Source organism: Dasypus novemcinctus, chromosome 1, assembly GCF_030445035.2.
Source record: "Dasypus novemcinctus isolate mDasNov1 chromosome 1, mDasNov1.1.hap2, whole genome shotgun sequence".
NCBI classification, from domain to species: domain Eukaryota; kingdom Metazoa; phylum Chordata; class Mammalia; order Cingulata; family Dasypodidae; genus Dasypus; species Dasypus novemcinctus.
Window position 1 is genome coordinate 176,647,080 of NC_080673.1, and position 12,969 is coordinate 176,660,048.

The 12,969-nt window shown below is 34.1% G+C and overlaps 1 protein-coding gene across 7 annotated transcripts in view; it reads right to left on the minus strand.

The window, feature by feature from the left end:
* Positions 1-8,252: 8,252 nt before the first annotated feature.
* PCDH7 (protocadherin 7) overlaps positions 8,253-12,969 on the minus strand; it is a 440,575-nt gene continuing 435,858 nt past the window's right edge. For 6 of the 7 annotated variants that reach the window (XM_012526968.3, XM_058300022.1, XM_058300016.1 and 3 more), the window contains one exon: positions 8,253-12,643. In XM_012526968.3, the coding sequence (XP_012382422.1) occupies positions 12,620-12,643 (24 nt within the window). In that variant the 3' untranslated portion in view covers positions 8,253-12,619. The remainder of the gene's footprint in view (positions 12,644-12,969) is intronic. The other variant, XM_071217122.1, reaches the window with a different exon arrangement.

A 12,969-nucleotide genomic window follows, 5' to 3' on the forward strand; every position in this document is an offset into this window, starting at 1 on the left:
ATTTCACCCCCAGAACGTATGCATACCAACTCCATCTCTAGCTTGTCCCCTCCTGGACTTCTTTCAGTTATTCAACTCTTAATAGTCTCTAAGAACCCCTATCCTAATAGCTGGTTAGCTTTGCCAAAATGTTACCTTATCCGTCAATCCCATCTGTACTCCTCATTTTGTGTGCCTCTTCCCCTGGATGGCTATTTTTTTCTGTGAAAATACAAGATAGATGCCACTAAAGTTATTCTAAATAATGTTTATTTTCCCATCATTGCACATATCACTTACCAAGTGCTGTGGGGTTCTTGTCAGTTTCAATGTTTTACTCTAGCTACCTTCCACTTAGATTATAACTTTCTGTGAGAGAAGAGAGCCAATATATCCCAAATTTCTAGCATTGTATTTGATACATAACAACTGCCTTATATAATTTTAAGTTGATAAATCATATCCACACTTCCTGGAAGAAATGCACAGAGTTAAACCATTCAGCCAAAAAAAGGTATAAGCAATATGTAAAATTCATTTTTAGAAATTTTGTTCCAAATTAAATTATCTACATGGATTTAAAAATGGGGAGAAATACCTTCAGAAGCCAGAAAGACAATGGCCATTTTAATCCGTGATTTCTCCACAATCCTATTTCCCTACACATTTGGAGAAGACTTGAAAAATGGATTCACATCTTTTTTTGTTTTGCTTTCTGAGACAGGTTTTCTGATTTGAATCCCAGCATAGAAATTATGCTGCATCTTACAGAGTTAAAAGCAACACTTGCATATTTGTTAAAATGAAATCAAATTAGTTAAAAAATACATTTGGAGTTAGTGGGGACATCTAGACTTTCCTACATAGAACTTAACTATGGTGCTAGTGAAATAAATATTTTCCACCTGAGGCCACCATGTTGGTAATTTCAAATATGTATGGGAAGAGTAATACATCTGGAAATTCTTTGCTATGGTACTGTGGGGTAACAAGCAATGGAGAGTTCAAAGTGTTTTTTGTTTTTTTTTTTAATGAGTCCCAAATGAAAATAAGTGATACAAATTTCCTAGTTAGCTTCTGGTAACTTTGCTCCAAATCACTGTCCTTATATCCTTTTATATTTGGAACTCAGGTTCGAATTAAAACTGAAAATATCCTTGTGTTTTTGTAGTTTCCCCTTCTTCTTGAAAACTTAAAGGTATAAATTTGTGCCTTCATCTTAACTGAAGCACCAAAGTAATGTCTGATTCTTTGTCAGTGTTGGGCCTGATTACAATAGATGGAAGATTATTTTTCCACCTGTGGCACTGTCATTATAATCGCCTGACTTACATTTATAGTCAAGTGGGAGTGTTTCTCTGATTACTTAGAGCCTTTAAACCTGTGGATAACAAATGCTGTGAAGCGCATATAAATCCTAAGCAGAGAGTAAAATCAAATCATGTTACACTATTTGTTTTCATCTTATAAAAGATGGAAAAATAGAAAAAAAAATGAGTCCGAAGTATACCAGGCAATTTAAGGAAAAAAAGTAAACAGGCAGTATATTAACCATCTATCTATCTATGCATCCCAGTAATTGACATAGCAGGAACATAGCTCAAGTATTACAAAAAGCATGTCTCATTGGAGGATGATTTGCTCTGGATAAGAACTATATAGTTCATGCTGTTCACTCTTTCTTTGCCAATAACCTCTGTAGCCTTGAAGCAAGTTTTCCAATATAGCATTCTCAATTGCCCTTTTCATTTCTTCAACTCTCTATGGACTGAGAACCCATACCATTCAACTGAGAATTCATTTCTCTTTCTTTGGTTATATTCCTAGAAGATTTAGGCAGTAAGAATGCCAGTTTTTTTCTTAGATTAGATATACATTTTTATAATATATTTTTTGATAACCTTACTTCTGGAGGTTTAACAAAATCAACTAGCCCTAAACAACAAACTTTAAGGTAGAACTCTACAATCATTCCCAGATCTAAGTTTCACATTGGAGATTTCATACTGAAACAATCCAGTTTACATGCAGATGCTCCCATCCACATATGCCCATGTGATCAAATCCTAGGTAATAGTTTCATTGCAGTGGTCAGTCTTTTTTCTGTGTGGTTATGTGTTACTTACCTCAAAGGATAAACTTTATGTTTAATTTATTGACTAAACAGTGTTCATATTTAGACTTTATATGAAGCTTGCTTCCTTTGTGCAAGTTTGATTATAATAATCTCTAAAGTTATTTAGCAATATCGTATTCACTTTGTTAGAATATGAAATAACTAAAGTCAAATGTCCCACAAGAGTGAGAATCCAAGCTTTTAAAAAACACACAATTTTCCTTGGGATCTTATCATATAAAGACATCCACAGTTTTAAAATAAATTTATTTCCTCCTAATTCTTAAGTTTATCCATTCAACTACCCATAATTCTAAAACACTTTCAAAATATTCACTTTCCTATATTGTTTATATAAAACATATTCATTGCATACAATTTGAAAAACATAGAAGGGATAAAGCTAACCTATACCTCTCCAAGAATGCAGGTAATTTCATCACATTTCTTTTAGTTTTGTGCATGTGTTTACCCTCCAAAAATGTGTTAGTAGGTATCATGCTCTAAATATGAAATCGTGCTCTATTTTTACTTAATTTAATGAGCACTTTACCATGGCATTATAAAGGAAGTATGTTTGGAGCTTTTGATTCAATGGAAAATAGCAAATCTTCCAACTCTAAACTCAGGTGGTACTTCCTGAATGTGACAGTCTTCTTCTTTATTTTTGTTAAAATTAATAATTCTAGCATTGGGAGGATTGTGAGCCTTTTTCCAGGAGTTTGAGGAGTTTGTACATAAGAACCTGCATCTCTTATGTCTGCCTTTTGTCAACTAGGGATGGCATTTTTACACAGATGTCAAAGGGAAGGAATGACCACGATGACTAGGGTAACCATATAATTTAAGTGTATTAATAATTTTGCTAGACAAAGCCATAAACCAGCAATAATTGATCAAATTAGTATCACAGATTCTCAGTGTATACCCAGGACCACAAACTAAAAGCCATGGGCCAAATCCAGCTCACTGACTGTCTTTTGTTTGTTTCTAATGTCTTGTGATCTAAGAATGGTCTTTGTATATTAAATTGGTTAATCCAAAAAATTTTTTTTTTATTATATAATGTCTGATTTTGTCTTCTGGACATCAAAATCTAAAATATTTACTATCTGCCTTTTTCTAGAAAAAGTTTGGTAACCTCCGTACATGCTGATATCATCTTCATTACAATCATTCATCCAGGCATTTATATTTTTCAATACTTTGCCTCATATGCACTTCTCAATTAAATCAAATATGAAGCCTGCAAAATATTTTTAAAAATCCTTTTGGACTCCAGAGCATAAATCTGTTTACCTAATAGTTGGACAAATATTGACATATTAGTGAAAATTTTATTCTTAATTTACAGTTTCAATTGAAAATTATCACTAAATGCTATTAATGCTGAAAGATTATTTTGATCATCATATTCATAAAACTAAAAGAAAATTATGCTCAAAGAATCCCTAGGTCCCTTAGAATCTGCAATCTCTCTGTGGCACTTTGGTTATCAAATACTGCTTAGTGTGTCCCATTTGTACTGTAGGATCTGGATAAATGTTCAGATAATTTTGTTCCCTCTTGAAGGCAAATGTAAAAACTGTAAGTGATCTAGCCACCAACATATTTTATTTCTTTACTTTGTTCTACTACTTTTGCCCTCACTTTACATAAATATTATAAAATGGTTTAAATGCACAGTCAAATTTTATAACAATCCAAAAAACTGCAATCATAATGTTCTTTGTAATATTGTATAAAATATACTTAGAAAAAACTGACAGTGTATCAAGTTAGTACAAACTTTAGCAAGTCTGGAACATGGTACTTTTAATTAAATTATGAGGAATAAAACATCTTGTTTTTATCTTTTTATTTAGCTTGCCTATTCAGGTATTTCTTAGATGACTTTTTTTTTAATTAGGCACATTAATTAATATTTTTATTTTTCAAAGCCTAAAATAATCTCTAGCATTATATCTGACATTACTGTTGATTATAGTCATTTTTCTCACTACCTTAGAGTAAGAGACCATTTGAATCACAATAACATTTAATGGAAAGAAATGAAACAAAAAATCATAAATAAACTCTAATTTTTAACATCAACAGGGAGTATTTGGGGGTATTTTTATCTTTATGAACTATTAAACATCTTCTATATCTTTTCTCAGCAGGTCGAATAATTAGGCAATAATATTTCTGTGTGGGTCGTACATATTAAATGCAGACAACAAATAAAATTTTCATGTAACAGCAGCATGATAGGGAAAATAATGCTAAGGTTAAAGGGGAACAAAATGTTTTAGCTTTCCCCTTTGACATTCATGTCCTTTCCTCACTCCCTGCAGCTTAGAAAATTTATATTCTCTTGGCTAATCACCATTTTCCATGCAGTTAAAAACAAGTATATGAGTAGGAATAAAAATAAGAGAAAATAAACAAATGTAAGTTCCTCCCTGTTCAGGCTGCCTGGTAGGACTCAAATGGTGATATTGTACATTTTCCTTAACATAAAGCTTCATGTTTGGGTTTGAAACCTCCTTGGTACTTGCAGAGTTGCTTTTGAAAGGTGAAAATCAGACCAAATAACTTCTCAGATAAAGTGTGGGAAAAGACTTGAGAGGAGGACACAAAGAGGTTCAAAGTCAAAGGAGTGAATGGAGCAAGACAAAAACTCAATAAATAGATTTCTTTGGGAAATAATTCTGTTTAAAATAAATTTGGGAATGCTACAATTATCAGATCAATTTTGATAGTGCTGACAGTTGTGATAATCCAGATCTCCAAAACTAGAGTGATGGTTACCTGGCCAACTTTTATCTCCATTACTTTTCTAAATAAATCAGGCCAGAGACATTTAGCAGCAAGAAAATAGGTCACAATGATGTCAAGATTTACTTTTTGCTGTCAGAAATCCTAGACAAATTTTAATTACTACCAGGGAATATTGTAAAAATTCTGGCAAAGATGATTACCTGCAAATCTGCAAAATTGATGCCCCTCCTCTCAATTCCCACTTTACCACAAGACTATTTTATTCAGGAAGATGGGGGGATTTCCATTGTTTATTACTCTACTAAATCATACAAAATGTGAACTTTGTGTTCAAAATTTTATTCAATCTGAGAATTAGGTAATAAAAGCAAAGCCCACTTTCAGACAAGGGTCATATAACTGTTTCTACAACTTATATTGCAGGAGTTATGTGAATTCCATGAAATAAATCTTATAAAAAGACACGTAACTATAATGTGTGCTATAAATGTAAGGTGGAAGTGTGAAAAGGTCATTTTACTAAGGTAATCTTCTAAATTACTAGATGGAGATCTTCCAAGGAATGAGAGAAAGTCGAATAATCACACTTAAGCATTATAAGCAATACTGTGCAATCTTTGTTGACATTTTCCTGTCTGTCTTCTGTACACAATGTATCACTCTTTTTTGTTTTATTAATCTGCTTTGAGCCTGTTTAATTTTTTAATATTTTAACCTAAGAATTCAATTTGAGAATGTGGTGGTTTGGAGTTGGATGTACCCCAGAAAAACATTTTCTTAAACTTAATCCATTTCTGTTGTGTGATCCTATTGTAAATAGGACCTTTTGATGAGTTTATGTCATTTAAATTGTGACCCAAGATAGGCCTTAATCCAATTACTGGAGTCTTTTACAAGAAGAATGAAACTCTGACAGAGAGAGATAAATCCATGGGAATTTAGCAAGAAGCTGAAATTCAATGGATCCTGGAAAATAATGGGAAGATATTGGAGAGGGACAGAGATGGTGCCAAGGACCAAGGATTACCGGTAGGTAGCCACAAAACAACAGTCTTGATGATGCCTCAATTTGGACTTTCTCTTAACCTCTGTAACAAATGTACCACACTAATAAAAGATGTTGTTGGGAAGCGGACTTGGCCCAATGGATAGGGTGTTCACCTACCACATGGGAGGTCTACCGTTCAAACCCGGGCCTTCTTGACCCATGTAGAGCTGGCCCATGCGCAGTGCTGATGCATGCAAGGAGTGCCCTGCCACGCAGGGGTGTCACCCGCGTAGGGGAGCCCCACGCGCAAGGAGTCCCATAAGGAAAGCTGCCCAATGTGAAAGAAAGTGCAGCCTGCCCAAGAATGGTGCCACACACACGGAGAGCTGACACAACAAGACGGCACAACAAAAAGAAGCACAGGTTCCCAGTGCCACTGATAAAGATAGTAGCTGTCACAGAACACACAGGGAATGGACATAGAGAGCAGACAATGGGGCGGGGGGAGGTTAGGGGGGAAGGGGGGAGAAAAAAATCTTTAAAAAAAAGTGTTGTTAATGTGGGAAGGTGTGGAAGGGGGAGGGGTGGGGTATATGGGAATCTCCTATATTTTTGCTGTAACATTTATGTAATCTATAGCAGTTTTTTATTATTGATGAATTATGAAAAGAAATATGGATTATGTCTGTAAACAGGTCTTTTCCTCTGAGCATATTCTGAAGTATTGGATTCAGAGGTTTTACTTTTACTTGATTAAATAATGATTAAGGCTTTGATTGGTCCACATTAGTAGGACATTGCATCCCGGAAGCTTGATGCGAAGGCATTCACAGAGAAACTGCACCACAGAGAAGGGAGGTTGGAGTCTTGACCTGGAGCCCCAGGGAGTAAGCACACAGAAGAGCTTGGTTGTGTGGAAAGAAGCATGCCCTGGGAAGAGAGGAACACTGAGCTTGGAGACAGCAAGCCCTGGAAAGAGCGGAACCCAGGAAGCAGATGTTGGCAGCCATTTTGCTTCAACATGTGGCAAAAGACTTTGGTGAGGGAAGTAATTTATGCTTTATGGACTGGTAATTGTAAGCTTCTAAACCTTTATAAAAACCAACCGATTAATGCTATTTTGTGTCTTTGGCTGGCTAATATATAATTTAAAGCTCCTTTAAAAATTTAAAAACAAAACAAAAAACCACATGAGCTAATAAATTCTCATTGTTTACAGCAACCCTTTGGCATGGCATTTGCTTGAATAGTCACAGGAAACTAAAACAGAGGGTAAAGAGAAATGTATGTTTGGAAAAAAGATAAACAACATGGAACATTGAGAGTTTAAGAGAAAAGTACATGATTTCATTTTTTATACTAACAATGGCTTTTATGTACTGATGTTTGAGTATCACCATTGGTAAATGGAAAGCTGACATGAAAGGCCATGTCATCTTCATCTCACTGTGACTTGAGGCAGACTTCTTCACCCTACTTGACCCTTAAGTCTTTCTTTAAAGAAGGAAGACTGCCCATCAAATCCCATTTAAAAAGATATCTGATTCAAGAAAGTATATGCTGTGCTAGATAAAGTATTTAAAATTTTTATCCAAGACATGGAAACAATCGCAGACAAACTTCAGGGTACAGGATCTTCAGAATGACTATTCCTCTAGAAAGGTAGTTTTGGCAGTAGCTTTGTAAGATGAGAAAAAATTCTGTCAACCCACTAACATTTATTCAAAATATTTTATTTTCTTTTTAAGTAAAAAAAAAAAGTTTCTTTTTATGATTGAGGGAATGGAGATGAGAAGTTGCTTGCTTAAATGTACTGAAAAAGATTAAATAGAATAGTTTTTTAAAAATAAAAAGATAATAAATACTTGAAAGAAACACTGAAAGTAAAGAAAGTCCAAGAAAAGAAAAAGTGAGTTACTAAAAGATTCTATTTTTGTTTCAATGTTTTTCTTGACTTTGTATACAGTATGTATGATTTTTGTCTCATTGAATATTTTCCTATTTGTCATTAATTTGTAGTAAAAATAAATATTTCCTTTATAAAGATAGATTTTGGCTTAGAATTATTTTATCATAAAGGTGAAATTACTCTAGATATCCCTGAAAAGATCAGTCTCTATATTAATTTAAGTCCTACTGTAAACTTAAGGTTTTAAAGCCATCTAGGAAATCTTAGGAATTATTTGATGAAACAGAAGAATCCAAGTTCCATGCCGTTATAAAGCAGAGTAAGGGACAGTTATGCACAGTATCCCCAAATCAACAATTATTGCAGCAGCATCTCCCGTATTCTATCTTACCTAACAAGAACTGAACCATTTTAAATCAAACTGATACATACATTCATTCACTTCTCGTCCAATCAAAACTGAATTACCTGTCAACAGACTTACAAGTGTGAAACCATTTGACCATGTTATATTTTAATTTGCAGAGACAAAAATGACAAGCAATTTATTTACATAAAACTGTACAAAAGCAAATTAAATTATGTAAAGTATTTCATAAATAGTTGGACGAGTGTTTAATACATTTTGCCATGTTTAGCATAGTTGCGTGCATAGTGACTCAATAAACGATGATAAATTGTTCTCTGCTTCACTATCAACATCCAAGTAGCAGAACAATAGTCAATGGTTAACATTACAAACAGATCGTACCACATTGAATGCAAGTGCTTTAAAATGTAGGAAAAGTTGCCTGAAAGTAAACCCCAGGTAGCTGGAAAAAAAAGGATGCCTTCTGCCAGATGTTATATGTTCTTCTTCCCAGGTCACAATTAGCAAGCTTTACTATATTTATGATCTTCTTCATTTCTTTTTTTCTTTCCTCAAGGACACATTGTGTGTGTATGCATATATATTTATGTATACATATATACCTCTCTGATACCATATTCCTAAAAGTATTTTAGGTCTTCAGATTTCTCATGACTATTTTATGTCAGCTCTTTGATTCTTGGCAGTTTCTTCTGGCCTGTGTGTTTTATTTTACCTCCTTCTAAGATAGCTTCCTAGGGTAGCCTTTCAGTCAAACATCTTTAGTACCGTCTTAGTTTCTCCTACCATAAAAATAATACCTCCCTTGTTTTCTGAAACTCAGTCAGCAGGCCAGTAAAAACAAACAGAAATAATATCTGGAGGTTCAGAAAGAGCATTAGTTTCTAGACTGAAGCTACAGATGTTTTAATACATGTAAATTTATATAGTTACTCAATTTATAAATGTGTCCTAATGTATCATGCATGCAAAGGTCATTTGAGATTCTTGTGTACAGAAAACAAGTGTGGTTTATATACTATACAACCAAAATGAAACAGCAGCTAAAATAAAAACAACAAAGAAAAAAAGAATACAAATTCTAAAATCAATATTTTTAACTTGCAAAATGGACTGATTTCACCCCTGATAGTATCTCTCTGTTACTATTAGAATAAAATAGCCTTCTAGTCAGATTTAAGCAGCCCATATTAATGCATTAATTTTGCTTTATGAATGAACAATATTTAAGACTGGTCTATTATCTGAGTTTGCCAGAAGAAGGCAAATTTTTAATATATTATTTATTATTTTCAGAAAATAAACATGGATAAATATACAGGATCAAAAAAGTTGGGAATAGCCCATTTCCCCTCATTGTCCAAACCCAACAACCGTTTTTTTACCATAACAACAGGTATAAAAGGCACAGTTGCTTATTTTGCATTCACTCATTTATTTATTTTTTTGTTTCTTTTCATTGATTTTTTTCAAAAGCACTCTATATATGGAGTGGCACCAGATTTAACCTATTGAAAATAAAAGTCATACAAACACAAAATATATTTCTGTGTCATGCCATCTCATTATATAATAAACATGTTATGATAGCTAATTCTACTAGAATTACTGCAAATACTTACAGTACACTGAATTTTATTCTTTCACACCCATTTTAGTTCTAAGAAAGGCTCACAGGTTAAATGACAATGGCATGGCTGTCTCGCATGTGGTGCAAATGTCAGTGAATGAATGTTGATCCAATTAATCCAAAGGTTTGGTATGACCCGTAGAAGCTTTATAGATAACAGAAAGATTTAAAGATAGAGTGAAATGAGCTATCTAGTGGCTTCAAGTGTCTAATGAAAGGAAAAAAAGAAAAATGTGTTTTAAAATAAAGCAGTTTGTTGAACATCTGTGTTATGCAATCAAATATTTCCTTTGTAACGTGCAAGAAAAAATATGTATACATTTCAAAAGTGTCTTTAGAAGTATTTTGTCTTAATAGGTACTTACAGATTATACAAGGCAGAACTGCTTTAATGCAGTTTCCTAACAAAGTACTAGAATTGCATCTTTTCATAGTCTAATTAATAATCAAACATAAACATGTTCAATTATTGATACTTTAGTCCAATGTTTTTATTTCAATTACATATCTTCTTTTATCCTAACTATTATACATAAACTAACACCAAAATGAAAAGCCCATTTAAGAAAGAGCATAAGGAAATAACCCCAAAGGCGTACCCCCACCAAAAAGAGAAATGGTTTTCAAAGATAAGCGTTTTGGTGAACTATAGTGAATTACCAACCTATATTCCAGGCTGCTTCACATTACAGTCTAAGAAATTCTGCAAAGCAGGAAACTACCCAAAGCTGCATTGTTTCTACAGTTTGCTAGAGAGCTATCAAGGCTATGCCTTAACCAGGTCACAAACATTCAGTGATGGGAACCTTTGCTCCCTTCTCCTGTTATCCCCTGATTTGTCCATAGATTGTCACTTTTGTTTGAATGTCCCAGCTCAATTCCCAATTGCTAAATCATCTTCTATAGAGCAAGTGGCTCAAAATCTGCACTGTGTCTTTCTATTGCACTGATAAAATTGCATTTTCCAACTTTGAGATGTATGTACTGTGAGGAATGTTACTGCCCAGAACTCATTTCTTTCATTTTCAGTTTGGATTTATTTTGAGTTCTATATTAAATAATATTCAAATCACACTAATGACAAAGTTAATTAGGGTATTATTTTGTTTCAATGTTGTGAGTCTCAAAATAGTTCTATATTGCACAGGATTCAAAATTAATGTACTTGTGTTTTATGAAATTATGCATTGAACAAGTGAAAATGCAATTGGCAATTTGAAAATTGGTGATGTGACAAGGAAGCATAACCTGGATTCTCAAATGATAATAGTGGGCTTAATTTATAGGATTGTATGCTAATGCATCTTTTTTCCCTTACCTTACTACCCACAAATGCAATAACTTTAAAAAGTAGAATCTTCCCTGATAATATCCGAAATTAAACTTGAATCTCTACTAATTGTCTATTACCATAATACCAAAAATATGTCTCATTCATTTTTCAGTTTTGAGCTTTCAAATAAAATCCATATTGAAAGAAGCATGTCTTTGTCATATAGAGACAATGTAAAAAGAACCAGTATTTGAGTGTTTCTACACGTGCACGGGTTCAGCTGCCTTTATTTTTTAATGTATTTTCACTTCAAGACCAAATCTACTTCATGATATCCCTGATCCACAATATGATCTTTGGCCTTTTAATGACACAATCATTCCAGTTAGTTGATAATATTGGTCCTGTTCTGAAAACGAAAAATGTAATTTTTACAAGTCATAAGTAGTGGCACTGATACATGTGATCAAGATTGTGTGTTTATTGAGACTACTCAGTGACTGTATGGAATTGAATTTGATACTCCCGACTTGAAAATATGCCAGTTTGGTACAGCAATCTCTGAATGAGCATTGTCTTGCTGCCAGTCAGTTAGAATATTAAAGCTGTAATCTTCCCAAAGTACTTCTTAATGGAACTGCTCATATTTCTAAGGACTGTACCTTTAGAGAAACTCTATCATTTTTGAAGAACTGTCTTTGATGGCGATAAACCATATTTTAATGTATGTCTGAAATATGTTTTACCTGACCTGCTATTTTTGACCAGCTGGATGACACTCGAACAAAATCAAAGTGACTAAAATCATGCTTTCGATTAGGGATAATGAGAGTGTGTTGTGTTCTGCTAATCAGGCTTGTTACCATGGAAGGAATTTGCAACCATCTTTTTTTTTGTTTTTCCTTTCCTTTTTTTTTTTTTTTGTGTGTGGGGGGGTTGGTTTTGTTTTTTGTTTTTATTTTTTTTTTTGGAAAGGTTGGTGGGGATGAGGCAGAGTGGGTGCTGGGAATAAGTGAGGGATTAGACATGCAAGTAACAAGGATGGTTTCTACATTGTACATTATAATCAGGCTAACAGTATCACTAATGGCCTGATCTGGAGGCAGAAGTGGCAGGCAAAGCTTTGTCTCTTTGGTAGCCCCCTCTTTTTGATTAAATGGTTTTGCTTTGTAAGGTTTGTTGCCCCTTATTCTCCTTCTCATTCATGAAAAGAACTTTGCTGTTGCTCCTTTTATAGCCTACAGGTAAACTTCTCTTCTAGTGAGAGTATTGACAGGAGATGGCTTGTATTCCCCTGTTTTTGTAAGGGGAATATCCTCAGGGTTGGCTTCCTCATTTTTGCTGAAACTAGCTGTGCTGAAGGTCTCATAGGATGAGGTCAACTTTTTGTTCAGGAGGTTTCTGTTGCGGTCACCCATGATGGCGGCCTCACCATTCGCCAGATTTTCCTGGCTTCCTCGTTCATCTACAGGCATGAAAGTGGAGAGTTTGGGCTGGCTCTTCTTCCTCTCTGGAGAAGTACGGACAGGCATCCAGCAGGAGTCTGAGTGGCCATATTCATCACACTCACGGGTGCACTTCCCAGTCAGGGCTACATCTGGAAGAGGTCTTGAATCTGAAATCCAAAGAGAAGAACTCATTGAAGTTATACTTTCACTAGCATGCTTTCCTGATTTGTATGAAATTGAAGGAAAATAGTATATATTTTCCTTACTATCTTCTTTCCCAACATCCTACAGCTCATCACCCCACAGAAAAGATTTATTTCATCTATATTAAATACAAGGTTTTGCAAAAAGTTCAAATATTGTAAAGAGAAAATAGACAAATTTCCCTGTGTAGATGAAATAAGTATATATGCATTTATTATGGGACAGGGCCATGTGGATGTCCTGGAATAGAAGCATGATGTATATATCTATATATATTTGTATGGGTATA